The 16,777-nt window shown below is 45.9% G+C and overlaps 1 protein-coding gene across 2 annotated transcripts in view; it reads left to right on the top strand.

The window, feature by feature from the left end:
- Positions 1–16,777, top strand: part of ADAM19 (ADAM metallopeptidase domain 19) — a 77,726-nt gene that overhangs the window by 23,193 nt on the left and 37,756 nt on the right. For both annotated transcript variants that reach the window (XM_081036009.1, XM_081036008.1), the window contains exons 4-5: positions 7,989–8,067; positions 14,160–14,236. In XM_081036009.1, coding sequence (XP_080892135.1) covers positions 7,989–8,067; positions 14,160–14,236 — 156 coding nt within the window. The remainder of the gene's footprint in view (positions 1–7,988; positions 8,068–14,159; positions 14,237–16,777) is intronic.

Raw genomic sequence — 16,777 nt, 5'->3', positions numbered from 1 at the left:
ACTCATCTTGAAATTTAGGTCATGAGACCTGTGCTGGCTTGTCATGACTGACTCCACGGGCGCTCAGTCAGCATGCAGCGAGAGGGGAATATTTCTCTAAATGCACATCGGGGCACTGTTATCCCCGATGGCAGGGATGTTACAGGCCAGGACAGGAGACATCCACGACGAATTAGGAGGGGCTTTCCAAGTTCTAACCTTCTCGACTTGTGCTTCAGCTTGATTTGTCCTTTAGGATGCAAAGAAACATTGGGTAAGATTGATCAAGCTTACTGGGATATTTAGTCAGAGCCTAAAAGGGCCCAAGCACCCATATTTAGGGCAGGTTGCTTTTTGTTTATTTGCTTTTTCTCATGGGATGGTTCACCTATTCCCCTCTTTCTAAGCATATTCTCAAGGATCCTGTGATCTTAGAGGTTCATTTTCTTCACTTCCTTTGTGTCTTATCCACAAAGTTTATCTTTACAGTATGGCCACTTACTTCTTGCATTGGTCCTTCCCTTCAAGTTAATCTGATAAACAAGCATTGTGGTTATTTACCAAAAACTGGTTGCTAGCGAGGCTGTTGTCAGGCAATGTTTTCACTTTTTCATCTTTCTCAGAAATAGTTAAGAGAGTACCCCATTTCCTTGAAGTGTTCTTATCTAATTCCAATAAATACCCATAATGGGCTATTCCGGACACTGCAGAACACATCTGCAGACTCTTCTTGGATGAGCCATTTTGAGGGCCTTGCAGGTCCCTGCCGGTTAAGTTCCCTGATCCCAAGACGTCGGCCCTCTTTGGGCAGAGACATTGCTCATCTTTGTAGAGGCAATCAAGAGAGAGGCATGAAGAAGATTAAATAAAGACCCTGCTGACCAAAGGAGTAAACAGTGCTTATCTAAACATCCTTTGGTATTTAACGTAAAAGCAAAACACAGGACCAGGAGCTGGTTGGAAGGGTACTGGGTCTTGTGGGGGATGGGGAGAAGATGTAATGGGAAATGGTTGGTGAAAAGGAATGTTGACTTCATGCATTGTTTGGAAATTTCCTTAATAAAAGGTTAAAAAAAAATAGGCCGAGTAGCTTTGGCTCTTGGCCAGGCTTGTTGATGGCACCATCTTGTTTTACAGTGTTGCTTCTGGAGCTGGTCCCCTGGCAGCCATGATGCTTGCTCAAGTCGGTCCCTGGAGCGAGAGGAGATCCCCACTCTCCACACTAGGGACAGCCTTTAAAGATCCCCCTTCCATTCCCTTTCTGTTCCCTCAAAAAGGAATGCTTCTGCTTGTGGGCCCCTGCGCGTCAGTCCCTTATTTGGCCATGACTTTGGCATGTTGGTTTGTTTCCATTCCTTTGGAGTCAGAGGTGGAATGAGCATGGGTTGGGAAATCTTGGTTCTGAAACAACTCCAGCCATCTCTTCTCCCCTCTTTTTTCTCCTTCTTAGAAAACAAAATAATACTTACTGATTTGTTATATTACTGTCCTAAATACGGGCAAGCATTGTCGTTAGATTAGAATAGCTCTGTCTGCTTTTCAGAAACCCTTTTCCAGTGCTTGCCTGTCCTGGACGTCACCATTTCCTTTCAATAGGTAAACAGGCGGAGTAGCCTGTGATTTGCATTATATCACCTACCCTGTTTCCCCGAAAATAAGACCTAGCTGGACCATCAGCTCTAATGCGTCATTTGAAGCAAAAATTAATATAAGACCAGTATTATATTATATTATAGTATACCCGGTCTTACCGGGTCTTAAATTAATTTTTGCTCCAAGAGACACATTAGACCTGGTGGTCCAGCTAGGTTTTATTTTCAGGGAAACACGGTAGCTAGTTAAAAAATTTTAATATTACAATTTCCAAACACAACCAAAAGGAGAGAGACTATATTATGACCCTCTCAGAAAGCCATTATCTCTATTTAACAATTATCAAGGTTTGCCACATGTGTACATAACTAGTTCTGGAGAAAATGATCCCAATGATATTTATAAAACACAAATACTTTACAAAGAGTTCTTTTATATTTGTTCATTTTATTTAAACAAATATTCATAATCAGGTACTTTTCAAACATTTTACAACAACCCTACCAAGTAGACTCTATTATTTCCCTCATTTTATAGATGGAAAACTGAGGCACAGAGAGGTTAACCGACTTGCCCAAGCTCACAGAACTTATCAGCGTCAGCACTAGTATGTGAATGTGTTTTTTTATTTGATCTTCTTAGCGATGCTGTGAGAGAGTAATTGTTAATTATTCTGTGCACTTATTTAATTAGTCTGGGAAATGGAGGGCTCAAGTGAAACACTTCCATACAAATTGCATTTGTCAGTTTTGTTCATCTAATGGGGTACCACCAAGGTGATAAAACTGGTTTAAAAATTGGATAACAGGTATGCAAGTGCACGGTGGAAAGTTCACGAACTTAATTGTCCTACCTTTTCGTATGTACTATTTTTTTAATAGTGAAAAAAGGACTGCTGTGATAAGATTGCTAAATTAGATACACAACTGGTTAATTAATATCCTAGGGACAACAAAGCCATAACCTTTGGACTTCTCTCTTCTGCTGGATAGAAATCATTTGCATCTCTATTGTATCTTACTATTTTTCAAGTTGACATCTGGTTTTACCGGGTTGTACAAGAGCTGACCTAACTAATTGTAAATAGTCTTTTGAAGGTATGTTTCCTCCCACAGAGTCCAAAGGACCTTAGACTGGCGTCTCAGAGCCTATGACCTGTGCCCTTGTGCAGCATTGAAAGAGACCTTGGTCATCTTTTGACTCATTTCCAGGGTTTGAAAAGACAATCATCTAGAGAGCAGTGCAGCTGGTACTCAGAACTAAGCTTTGTGAGCCCTAGACTTCCCCTCTGTGTTGTGCTGCTATCACTTTTAAGTTTTGGGAAAAAGAATTTAAAATGTTAAAATTGATTCAGTGGAGCAGGAGAATTCTCTGAGCCTGGAAAAGTATCACCTGGGAAACCTATTAAAAATACAGATTTCTGAGTCCTTCTCTAGAGAATATAATTCTTTGTTTGTCTAGGATGGGGCCTGGGATTTTCTATTTTTCACAGCATTTCTGAGTGTTGTGCAGTTACTAGGTTAAGTCCCACAATGATGGCATTAAGAGTATGAGCGAGAAATGAAAGAGGCCCACGTTATCACCCACACAGGCAGGCAGGGCAAAGACCCTCCAGGAACAATAAGAGGGACCAGCAAGGCAGCACCTCCCCAGCATCACCACTGGCTAAGGTCCCCCGTACTCTTCAGAGAGCTAGATGGACCAAAAGCTGGGGGAGGGCGGTGTCCATAAAAATAGCCACTGGGATGAGCAGAGTACTGTTTGCTTCTGCTGAGCACAGGGTGTTTTTCAAGGTAGTTTGGAAAGTGTTAGTACTTTGTCTTTACTGTTTTGCTTATCTGAAGCAGCTGGGAAGAGAGTTGACCACAGAGTTGTTTTGCAAATTTGTTTTAGTCCTGTTGTTTCTCTTTCCCCAGAGGGAGTTTTGCAGATTCGAAGCTTTAGAGAGGCATTTGGGTAAATAATCCTAAAAGGGATGGTTCTGGGTGTGAAGGCTCCAAGCCTTAAGAAAGATGGGTCAGGGCTGTTTCTGACTGCAGTGTGCTTTTGGGGTCTGGCTGCATGTAGAAACAGGTTCCAGGCTGTCACGGGCAATTCTATTGTCTTTCGGTGAGTGAACTTACGTTTTAGGTATTTAGGGGCAGCTTATTTTCCCAAGTGGTCATCAGAAGGTGCAAGTTTTGCTCAAGGACTTTGGGGTCTGGGCAACCGGGATTTTGCCCAAAGTGAACACTCCAGAGCTGGCTGCTCTGAGCGTTGGGATCCTGACACAGCCTGCCTGTGGGCTTACAAGCTTGGAGGCGCAGGCGGGAGGCGTTTACAGAGGGCAGGAGGGTACACAGAAACTGCTTTTCCATCAAAGCCAGAAAAAGGGGGCGGGGTGGGAAATCTTGGGTAGTCCTTCTCTCTTCCTGGAATCACATCACTCACAACTTGTTTCCTGAAAATCCTCATACACTCCAGTGGTGAGAGACGGCTTCCTGCCGATCTGCTGAGCCAGCTCCTTGTCCGGGAGGAGATGAGAACAAGATGTGGTCAGAGAAGGGGTGGGTGGGCTGAGCTGGCTGCTCAGTAGCCCTATGGCCCCTCTGTGAGGGGACAGCAGTGTCTTTGGTCCTGAGAGCAGTGTCAGGGCACCACACGGGCATAGATGGACCTAGCTTGGGGCAGTGGGAAGCATTTGAAAGCAGTGTTTCGTTTATCAGTAACACTGCACAGATGGTGGTGATGAAACATGACCCTTCCTTTTGCTTCTAGAAGAAAGGACCTTCCTGGATAACATCTGCAACCCCATTTGGGAAAAGGGTTATTTCAAAAAAATTAGCCCTGAAGTTCTTCCATGGCCATCCTCATTTTTCCTGCCCCATGCTGTGCTTTTACCTATTTCTCTCCTCTGCAGATAGTCACTGTCTCAGAGCTGAGTCTCCTTCTTGTGACATCACATGTGTCCTAAAAGCTTCTATCTTCACCATCAAATTGTGTTTTAGACTATGGTTCCTGGCAGTGCTTTAGTTTTATGTTTGTACCTTCTAAGAGAGACAGAGCAGAAAACTGCATTAAAAGTATGGTCAGGGCCAAAAAACCTGGGTTTGAATTCCGGTTCTGACAACATGCTGTGAGAGCTTGAGGCAAGTTGCATGTCTGAGTTCCCAGGGTCCTCAGTCACAAAACCGGGAAAGGATTAGTACCTTCCTCATAGGTGCGTAGTGAAGGTGAAATGATTTAAATACATGGGAACAAAATAGATTGCAACTTTTCTGGTTTCCCAAGCTCAGAATGATCCAGAGTGCGATGGAAGCGGGAAGATGATGGGTGGGCTGGGTAATGCATGCGACACTGATAGTTCTGAAGTTTGCTTGCCTTAAACGTTTGTTGAGATCTTATGGTCTAGGGTGGTAGTTTTGATCTGAATCGCTCAGAGAGTTATCACAAGAGGTGGTTAGGTCTCCCAACCCCAGAGTTTCTGTCTGCTTCAGCACATCTGGGATGGGGCCTGACCGTCTGCATTTTTGATTAGTTCTTAGGCAGTGCTGATGCTACTCGTCCCCAAAGGGCAGTTAGGTAGAAGACGCAGGTTGTCCCTTGTAGATTCAGAAGACTTGAATGAAGGCCATTAGGTGCCGGTTACAGAGAAGTGGTTTTGGTTCAGCATAAGAACTTTAACTACCAGATGTGGTCAAATATGGAGTGGGTGGTCTCAGGAGAGCCCCGTCACTGGAGATGTCCAGTGCTGAATGGCCCTCCGTCAGATTCCTCTATACATGGAAGAAGTTTCATTCATTCACTCATTCATTTATTCACTGAATAAAAATACACTGCCTTCCTGGTAGGGGCTAGGAGCCGAGGAGAAGCCTTGAACTACGCAGCCATGCCCCCTGCTCTTTGGGAACCCATAGTCTAGTGGGTTTGACTATGATTCCTATGGTCCCTTTCAATGCTCTGAGAGTTCTGTGGCAGTGGGGACTTATCCTCAGAATCAGAAGCTGCAGAGAAATGTTTACCCTTCTGAGGATGAGTGGCCGAGAACTGACAAGACTGGACGCCTGTGAGGTTCAATCTGGACTGTTTCTTTGCAGCACCTTAGTGTCACTGGATGAAAGATTTTTTTCCTCTCTAAGACTCAGAAGAGGCAGAGAAGGTATTTATCAAGAGTACATTTTCTGTGGGAAAATTTACATCCCATTGGCACCCAGATGGACCATTAAACTCTGAACCCCAGAATAATCGTCCATTATGCAGTCTGTGAAAGCAGACCCAGGAAATGGGGCTGTAGGAATGAGATAATTGCTTTGTCTCTCTCTTGAGCGATATACTGGAGAGTTAATGGCTTGGGAGACTTAGAGGGAAATAGGTAAATTCCATCAGTTTTTTTGGGTCCTTCCATCATAATCACGGTTGAAAGCAATAATGATAACCACTAACCTTTACTGAGCTGCACTCTGTACTGGCCTGATGTTAAGCCCTTTTCATGCATTTTGTCGTTTGACTCATATGAAAGTCCTATCAAGAAAGTATTATCCTCATTTTTGCAGAAGAGGAAACAAACATTCAGAGAGGTAAAGTAACTTGCTCATGGCCATAGAGATTGTAAATGTGAGAGCTGGAGTTGAAACTTCAGTCTCTAGGACTTCACAGCATGTTTTAAACTCCTAGCACGCTGAACGACTCGTTCACTTACTCTTTCATTCAGCAATTAGCGGTCATTCTTTCACTGAATAAATGTTAAACACTGATATGTACTGGTAAGCAAAACGGCTTGGCATCTGTCCTTGTGGGGCTTACAGTTTATCTCCCTCAGACAAATGGATGGATCCTCCCTAAGATCCTTGGCTGGTTCAATGCTCAGGAGAAAGAGAAAGGGCGGGGAGACAAGAACCTGGCACGTTAGCTACTGACCCAAAGTTTCCATGTAGCGACATTTTTTTCTCCACAGCTGGGTTTTGGACTTAGCTGTATTTTCACATTTCCCTGATAAGTTTCTTCGTGTCCAAGGTTGGATGTGGAAAGGCTGGACATAGTACAAGAGACAATTCTTGTGGCATTTGCCTTCTGACTGCACTTTCAGGGTAAAGGGGGATCTGAGAGTCAGGAGTCCCAGAACTTAGAGCTGGAAATGACTCTAGAGTGACTCTAGAGACTTCAGTGTCCCTGTCTTGCTGGGAAATGTCACCTCTTCCAAAACCAGGGTGGTCCCTGCAGATTCCTTTGGCTTTCTGCGCAGGCCTCAGCCTATGTTTTCTTCTTATTAAAAGCAGTTTCAAATTAGGTTTTCAGTTTTCAAAGTAAATACGTGATAATTATTTTAAGAAATCAACCAATTTTTTAGAATTATGCAACTTACACTGTGCACATCTTCTGCAGTCCCCCGAGAGAACCACCAATAACAATGGGCATTAGTGGTTCGCCAGTCGTTTTCAATGTGTACCAGTATTAGTTTTTCATTAAAAAGGATTTTAAAAATGCACTTTCCTAAAATTTATTTTTTATCTAACTCAATTTTTGACATTCTTTCCATATTAATACATATAGATCCACTGAATTCTTTTTTTTTTTGTTAGACTCCAATTTCTCTTCCATCACAATCCCTTTTGCCCCCTGATCTCGACTTTCTGTAGATGCTTTCTTTCTGCTTTTAATGTGGATGAGCTAGTTGAAGCATCTCTTTGGCTCTAGGAACCTTGTTTGGTGTCGCTTTGCCTTTGGTGAGGGATTCTTAACCTCAGCTTCAAGGGGTCTGTGGCAAGACAGAAACCAATGTACAGTTTTAGAAAAGAAAAAAAAAAGGACTTTATTGGAAGGATAACACACAGAACTTCCAGGTCTCAGGAAATCTGAACCACTGGGTCTCAGAAAGGCCAGGCCAAAGCAGGTCTGGAAATCCATGCAGCGGGAACAAAGAGACAGGTGAATTGTTTCCATCTGTTTGGTTCTTGCAACAATACTCCATTGGCATAGCTTGGATCATGGACCACCCTTGACCGGGGCCAGGGGGGACACTTTGACAGTCTCACCAAAATATGCACAGGGGAGAGGTATTCCCTTAAAGAAAAATTGGGGTGCTGATACTAAAAGTTGGTGGATGCAGTGCTGGAAAAATCAATCCAGGTACACAATAGCGCCCATAAATCCTGAGAAATTTTGAGTATGTGTTTGCACGTGTATGTTCCCAGGACCCAGAAAAAATTAAGACCACTGCTTTAGTTCCATTGATTCCATCGGTTTGTGTCTGAACTCAACAATGATCCCTAGGAACACAAAATTTGTAACTGGTTTTCTTTTTGTTCCTTAGGCCCTTATGGCCACCCCATTTCTTCAGTACGGAGGTGCTTGGGGGTGGTCCTGCCTGCTTCAGTTAGTTCCCAGGAGGATGGAGTCCATCACCTCAGGAAACAAATGTTTGTTCTTATTCTTTGCAGGCAACTTTTTGCTCCAGCCTACACAGAAACCCATTATACTCCAAGTGGTAACCCTCAAACCACCACGCTGAAGTCTGAGGTAAGTCAGCTCAACAAATATCTATCAATCAGATGCCCTACCTGGTCCCACCCCTGGGAAGTGAGGAGATGGCGCTACATGATGGAGATGGTTCCTCACTGAAGGGACTGCTCCTCCTGACCGGAGACCAAGGGAGCCAGCAGAGAAGCCAAATCTGAATTTCTTGTTTCGTGAGTGCACCCTGTCCTAAAATACAAACACTATTTTAGGATAACTACATCTTATTAAAATTGGTATAAATCGTTGTGAAGTGTACATTCTTTGGCTTTATGTTAATTAATCACATTAACAAAAGTTTAAGTGAAAAAAATGATTTACCAGCAATCCTGTCATCTCACCCAATCAGATGTTTAAATGTTCCTTTTTCGTATGGATGTGTGAGGGTTTGTCGTCTGCCTTTTTTATAGGATTTCAGGTTATGAAGGTTTTCTTATTTTGCTGGTATATCCATATTGGGAATTTTCCCCCTCAAAGTTGATTTTGTGTATGGATGTTTGCACAAAGATTTATCATTTAAAAAATGGTCTTTTGATAGATACATTTTTGTTTGCTTCACCACACCTCTCAGGTGGACATTAAAGATAGTGAATCATATACGTTTCATGGTTTGCTAGCCTTTCCTACTAGGAGACCTGTTAGAATCTGTATGTTCAGAGCAGCGGTTCTCAACCAGGAGTGATTTTGTTTGAAATCATTTCTTTTACTTAAACTTTTGTTGATATGTGGGTAAATAACATGAAGCAAATATATATATATATATATATATATATATACACACTTCACGATGATTTATACCAGTTTTAATCAGATGCACTTACCTTAAAATATTCTGTTTGTTTGTTTGACCATTTTAGCCAGGAAAGGAGGGGACACTTGGCCATGTCTGGAGACAGTTTCAATTGTCATGACTGAGAGGTGGATGCCGTTGGTACCTAGTAGGTCCAGGCCAGGGTTGCTGCTAAACACCCTACAATGCACAGGACAGACCCTCCCCACACACAGAATTAGTCAGCACCAAATGTCACTATTGCCCAAGTTAAGAGACAGTTGGGATTGCAGTGACCCTTCTCAGACTCTGGGCTGTTGAGTTGGCCTGAAGGAGCAGGGAAGATGGACTCTGGCAGGAGCAGTGATAGTCTTTTGCCTTTGGTGCAGGACATGACGGACTTTTGTGGCATGTAGATGTGAGAGGTGTGACGTGGGGACAGCAGGATTGGTCTCTCTGCCTCAGTGCTCCTGCAGCACTTTCCAAGGAACCTGAGATTCCCACACAGCCCATTATTTAAAATATCCCTGCCAGAGTGTGAGAATGTCTAGAAGACAAAGACAGCCATGATCAGTCATTACCAACTCAGATTACTTTATCAAATTACTCTGGAATGAGGAAAGGGACACGGGACAGTTAAGTTTTGATAAGCCTAAGAGGTCTAGAGTAACTAGGTAGCTGAGGGGCTCTGTTGGATCATTGAATGTGAAGATCAATGTTACCTTCTTCACCAAGACCTACCTGGATGGGGAAGGAGTTAGCAGTGTTGCCCGTGCCCACAGCAGGCAGGTTGGCTGGGTCTTTTCCTCTCTGGGGAAGCTGTCCAGCTGTGGTATGTCCACATGTCTTCTTCAATGCCCCTTGGGGAAACTTGTCCTTCTGAGACTTCTGTTCCCTGCCTCAGGGAGGCTGGGAGGGGACTGACATGCCTCGAAAGCCCTAGCCATGAGGACCTCACAAAGCACCCTCTGAGTCTGACTCCCCCATTTGTATACCCACAGCTCAAGAATGGGTCTTAGTACACAAGTTTGCCATGAGCTCATGCTTCCTGCTATGAAAGCCCCCTCTGGCCGAGAAGCTCAGAAGGAATGTAATGACTTCATGGCTTCCTTTACTTGCTCTTTGTGCTCTCAGAATTAAGCAGAGATGATGTAGGGTCCTTTCAGAAACAGACGAATGGGAGAGAACTTCCCCTCACTCCCAGAATGCCCCTCCTTCCTGGAGGTCTTTTTGACTGAAGCACACCCCAGTGGAAGAATGGGACAACTCATTGTTTTCTCATATCCCCTGCTAAAGAAGAGCAAAGCCCCCACCCAGCCCCGTGGGGCTCCCCTTGGCTTTCTTATTTGGGAGCTGAAGACTCAGAGAGAAATGGGAGCGGCAGGGGGCTTGACCCAGATGTTGAGGACTACACTCTCCTACCAAACTTGGCCTGGGGCAGCGGGAGTGAGGGGAATCTTATCAGACTCAGCAGACCCAGCCTGCAGCCTACAGCCCTAATCTAGGTCTTGTCACTGGGGGAATGGGCCTGTGAATGTGTTCCAGTAGAAAGAGTTACAGAGTTTGGGGTCTGAAGCCAGGGTTTTAGTCTTGGCTTTAACTAGCTATGTGACCTGAAACAACCCTTTTGGCTACACTAGTGTTAAGTTTCTTCCTCTGAAAATTGGATATGCTAAGATCTGACTCTCAGGGCTATGGAAGGGTAAGATGAATCACTGATTTTATGGGAATTTATAAACATCTCTTCCAACGCCACATTTTACAGATGAAGACATTGAGAGAAGAGAAAAAGTAACGTGCTTAAGTTCAGATAACCAGCAAGTGGCAAGGCGTAGACTAGAACTCAAGTCTCCATTGGTGGTAAAGACAATAGAATTTTGACAAATTAATTCCTATGAACTTTGTTGGGTGGATCTGCTTTTGCTGGGAGAGGCAGGGCATGGAGTCTGAAGTCAGGCCACTGGGGTTTGAAGCTTCACTTTGCTATGGGGCCTTGTGAATGACAAAACCTCTCCACCCTTTAGTTTCCCTTTTTAAAAAATGGGAATAATAATATCTATCTCATAAGGCTGTGGTCAGAATTAAAGGGGAAAAAAATCATTATAAGTTGTTTATCCAGTAGTAAGAGCTGGATATATGTTAGCTTCTACTGTTAATAACACTGAATGGCAGGTATTATGATCACATGCGATGATGCGTGTGAAAGCCCTTTGTAAATTTAGGGCATGTTACAAAAGTCAGTTGTGATGCTATTTCAGAGGGCACCCAGGCAGGGTGCACTGTTAGCATCAAAGATGGGAAGAGGTACAAGGACTCTTCACGCCCATCCCTGTGAGACAGATTAGTTAGTATGTTGCTAGGTAGACAGGGGTGTCCCTGCTGGAATAAACAAAAAGCAGCCATAGCCTGAAACTGCAAGTCCAGGAATGTCTCCTTCACTCCAGGACAGAGACATGAGAATACTCCTTGAGGTTAATAGATAATCATAATCTCAAATCCCTTCTGGCCAGACAAAGGAGCAGATCTGATAGATAGGAATGGATTAGTTTCTTAATCCCATCAGGATGGGCAAACAGGACAAACCTGATAGATGAATCCCATTAGAAGGCTCCAGCCCCCTTCCCCAAGCAGGCAGGGGACAGTATAAAAGTAAAAGCCTTTTGCCTTAGCTAGTGCGCACCCCTATTCGGGACCCCCTCCTGCTCGGGAGCTGCAACCTCTTCTCCTGCCTCTAATAAACTATCTTCCTTTACGACTCCTTACCTCTCTCTGGTCCGTGTGTCCATGCTTCGGCTTCACGAGACACGATCCCAGCCCACACCCTGAAACTGCCTGGGTCTGAATTCTCTTTATCTGTGGAGGTACCAGGACTTTCACGACTGTAGCTGACCCACATTTCTGAACTTCTTGACGTTCGGTCATTCCAATATCTGCGAGCCCCATTTGCCCCACACAGACCTGACCCCCTCTTCCACCATGAATGATCCTGGGTCGTGGAGTAACATGGCCTCGTCCTAAGGATCAGGTTCAAACCGTGAGCACTTGATGATGTGCCTTCAGGTCCCAGAGCCTGGGGGTAGGTGGGGAAGCCATATGACAGGCTGGCATTGAAAGCGGATGGAATCCTGGCTAGAGGGTCGTGCCTGCCTCCCTTCTTTCACACGTGCTGCTGGATGTCCCTGGCACGGCGGCTTTCGTTTGTGCTTCCCTGGAGGCTGGGTCTGACTTGTTTCAAGTCCAGGAGAGTTTGATGCAAACAAAGAGAGGGGCTGGTGCCTGGCCCTCCTTCTGACTGCCTGCGCGTCCGTGGGCGGAGGAGCCCAGTGCTGGCCGGACGATGATCAGTGGTCCAGAGGCTGACCCTCAGTGGCGTGCCAGCCTGGCCTGTGTGCTGTGGTCAGGCTGCATGGCTCAGCTGGGCAGGACGTAGAGCTGGGGCCGGGGAAGGCCGAGGAGGATTCCGTTCTCTGTGAGCCTCCAGGTCCCTCCAGGCCACACCCCGCCTTTGACAAAGGGGAGTTTAATGCTGATGGTATGATCGCTAATGTTCAGCTCTGGCTGCTGTGGGCCAGGTGCCCTGTACTGGCTTCTTGATCTGGTGTTCTCACAACCTTCCCTGAGGCAGAGGCTGAAAACGCTGATGGTCAGAGAGGTGGTGGAACTGTTTACGTGGCTGTAGGTGTGGGAGCTTGCCTTTCAATTCGGCCTGGCCATGCCAACATGCTTGAACTTAATTTAATTATTAGGCTATACTTGTGCTAGAGCTGGGCAGGAGGTAGAGCCAGACAATATAGACGAGTGGGTTAGCTGTCTCCAAGGTCATATTCCTGCCTTCTGGGGACCAAGGAACGTCTATAAGCAAGTATGGTCCTGCTGATGGATCACTCGGACTGTTACATAGGCGAATGCCAGAGAATTCTGACTGGCCCTGCTTGGGCTCAGGCTGTTGGGAGGGATAAGATCTTTTTAGAACTGGCTCTGCCCTACGGGTTTCACCATCTCTCTCTTCTGACCAGCTTCTCTCTCTTGACCATTTGGGAAGGAGCTTGTTGGAATGTGCCCTTTGTTATCACCCCTCGCTGTGCCCGGGACAGTTCTAGTTTGTGCCCGTTGGTCTGGTTTCACACGTTAGCACTCTCAGCAGTGCCCTGGTTTGCCTCCTAAATGCTCTGGTTACCCTACTTATAAAACGTTCTGCTGGCACTTCCAACCTTCATTTCAAGCCACGCTTCACAGTTTGTAATGATATCTTTGCATGGCTTTTTAATTCAGATTGGCTCTCCCCAGACCATACATCCCGCGAAGGCTGGAGCTGTTTCTGTGTGCTCATTGTTGTGTCTCGGGGGCCTAGCCCAGGGCCTGGCACACAGTGGGCTCCACAGCTGTTTGTAGTCACCGAGGAATCCAGCCGGGCTGGGTAGACCAGATGGCCCTATGACACATTGACTGGAGAACAGCATCAGACCTCTGGGCGGCCCTAGATGCAGGTGCCAAATTCAGTCTGATCCAGGCACTCAGGCATTCTGGGGAGGTGCGGAAGAGCTGGGGGGCTATCTTCTCCCTAGGGCTGCTGGAACCATGAACCATGAGCTTGCAGGTTTAAAACAACAGAAATGTATTCTCTTACAGTTTGGGAGGCTAGAAGTCCAAAGTCAAGGTGTTGCCTGGGCCAGGTTCTGTCTGTATTTTTTAGGGAAGAATCCTTCCTTGCCTCTTTCTGGCTTCTGATGGCCCCTGGCCATCCTTTGCTCTTTGGTATATAAGCTTCGTCACTGTCATCTCTGCCTCTCTTATCACATGCCTTTCTCCTGTGTGCGTGTGTCTGTCTGTGTTCTCTCTTCTTCGAAGGACACCAGTCCAGTATGACTTCATCTTAATGACATTTGCAAAGACCCTATTCCTAAGGAGATCCCATTCTGAGGTTCTGGTTAGACATGAATTTGGGGGGACATTATTTCAGCCTGTATGGGATCACAAAGATGATTCTAGTGGGCGACAGGCTCTTCAGGAGCCGGTTTCCTGTGGTCACATCCTGTCATGGAAAGAGCTCTAAACTACCTCTGAAATCCTCATTCTCCAACTAGCAGGGGACCTTTGACAAATTATTTTGCTCCTCAGCTTCTTCATCTCTTCAGTGGGGATGATGACATCTGCCCTGTCCCAACTCCCTGGACTACTATGAGGATCAAATAGAATGGAGGCTTGGAAAGCGCTTTGCAGGTTGCAAGGTTAGGCTAGAAATATAAACATCGTGACCTCCATGAGACATTAACATTGCCATGCTTGTCAGTGTTCTTTGCCCTGACCACCCCTCTCTCCTTGCTAGGATCACTGCTTTTACCATGGGACAGTGAGGAACGCGGAACAGTCCAGTGTCACGCTCAGCACTTGCCGGGGAATGAGGTAAGAGGCCCTGACCGTTCTTGGTGGCACTTGGCACTCTCCCCAGAAACGGAGTTTCAGGACAAGCAGGGCTGGCCTTAGGCAAGGACCTTGAGAAGCTGTCCATTGAGAGTCCATGCAAGCCTGCTCTGAGAAAGGCTGAGCTTGGGAGGGACAAGGGAAATCCTAGATACTCCACAAACCCACTGGGCTTGAGTTTTCTCTTTCCTGAGGAACTTCAGGTTTTAGTGTTAGTGAGGTACGGTGAAGCCAACAGAGCAGGAGACAACTGCCATCGAAGAGACGGTTCACTGTACTCAAGGTCCCAAGAGGAGGGGTCACCCCATGCTGGGGACAGGAACATGCCAGGAAGTGCAGGGGCCATTCAGGAGGCAGAGGGAGAAGGGGAAATGTGGCAAGAATCTTTATTGTGGTTTCTGCAGGAAGGAACAAGCGAGGCTTAGGATTGGTTAGTTGAATAATTTTAGTGGGTTATGGGGCACAGCAGCTGTCCCTAGTTGTCTGGTATCCGGCCTGGGGTGAGCTGGGCAGGGGGATAGTGGCCCAGAGGGTGAAAGCCACATTTGAAAGGCATGCTCATTGGCAAGTTGTTTACTGTCTCTAGGAACTGGCTAACTCTCAGAGGGGCGAGGCCCCAGATGTCAAAGCATCAGAATATAGAAAATGAAAGATATGGTTCGTATACTTGAAATTGATGAGCTTGAGCATTTATTCCCACTTCTCCTTTGCTCTTTTCTGGTAGAAGTGCTTGTAGGCTGTGAAAAAGGAAATGGGCAGCTAGTGAAAAAAGAGGGTGGGAAGATAAAGGAGAAGCAAGGATAATTCTGAGGACAGAAAATGAACTGAAAAATTCCAACCGAGTGACATGTTGGAAAGAGACTGACTCTTCGTTCTCTGAGCCAGACTACCTGCGTTTGAGCCAGTAGCAGTTTACCAGCTGGTGACGTTGGGCCTCAGTGGTCTGTCTCATTCATAAAATGTGGAGATGAGGAACAAAGCCCGAGTGTCGTGAGGATTGGACGACACTATGAGTGTTCCACGATATCTATGTATCTATGAGTGTTCATAGATATCTAACGTGTAGAGCTGGCGGGCGCATAGGAGCACTCAGTCACCTAGAGCCTTGGTTCCCAGGTGTGGCCCGCAGAGGGTGGCATCACCTAGGAGCTGGTTCAGAATGCAGTATCTCTGGTCCCACCCAGACCTCTGAATCAAGTCTGCATTTTACCAAGATCCCCAGGTGATTTGTGTACCCATCACAGTTTGTACCTGAGACCCAGAATTATATTTCAAATATCTGTCTCTCAACTCCAGCCGACCCAAGTGCTTTGTATGTAGTAGGATTTATACATGTATGTTGAAGTAACAAATATCATTTATTGAGATTCTTCCCGTCCCCCCTCCTTTTGGAAAAGAAATGATGATCTGAAAAACGTGTATTTTAATTGCTTATACTAGTTGCCTGAGTTTTCGTGTGGTCCCTATACCCAGTGTGTTGGTAAACTGGCTTTATGAAAATGAAGGGGAAAAGAAGCCCTGACTTGTAACATCTACCGATATGCTGGTAAAAATACTCCCACCGTGACCAACTGAAAGCTGTCAGCATGATGTTACTGAAGGCAGACTCGGGGAGACATGTACACAACTGGCTCTCATGAGCCAGCAGGAGAGATTCCCACTGTGTACCCTTCCTCTCCGTTGACTGATTCATTTCACGCTTGTTTCTTTCATTCAGCAAATTAATTTTGGGTGCCTACTTTATGCCCATCCCCTGCACAGGTGGAGGAAAGACAGCCATTGAAAAGTACTTTTCTGAGCCCTCAGTTTCCTCATCTATAAAATGGGCATGGGTGATAGGCATGCTAGAGAATGTGATGTACTGTGTGAATCCTGCAGCACTCTACAGGCATACGGGATTATTATCATCTTATACCATCTAATCACAGTGAAACCGTGCTCAGACTTAGCCAGGATCACATGCAAATACACGACCCTTTGCGCTGCAGATCCCATGTGTTTGTTTATAAATTGGGCCATGTCTCCTCTGTCCGCTTCATGGTGAGTCACCGGAGGGAATTAGGCAGGAAGCAAGCTTGGCTGGGAGGCCATCACAGTGGCCCCAGATCCCCTGCTTAAGTGACCTGATTGAATCAAGCCAACTGGACTCCCGCTAGTGTTTACAGGTCCAGCCAGCACCTGCAGTCTGCAAGTAAACAAAGGTCTTTCCCAAGAAGGAGGAAGGGGAACATGCAGGTGTGACTTGCTTCTCTCTGGCCTCTTCCTCTGTCCCCTTGGTCTGAAGCAGTGGGAACTTGGCCTGGCCTCTTGTAAATCATTCCCGCAGCTGTGCTGACAGGGGGAAACCGGGTGAGCCATCCATATGTTTCTGTTTTTCATGCTTCCCTCTGGTGGGGTCCACCCGCCTTAGTTTCCCAGCCGCCTCACTATGCACCTTACGAAACCAAGGGTGTCTGTGGGCCCAGCTGATTTAAGAGCTGGAGACTTCTGCCAGATGGCTCCATTCAGACTCTGGAGAAGGAG

Source organism: Rhinolophus hipposideros, assembly GCF_964194185.1.
Source record: "Rhinolophus hipposideros genome assembly, chromosome: 23".
Classification (NCBI taxonomy): Eukaryota; Metazoa; Chordata; class Mammalia; order Chiroptera; family Rhinolophidae; genus Rhinolophus; species Rhinolophus hipposideros.
The sequence above is the reverse complement of the archived record's forward strand: the minus strand, read 5'-3'. Positions and strand labels throughout refer to the sequence as shown.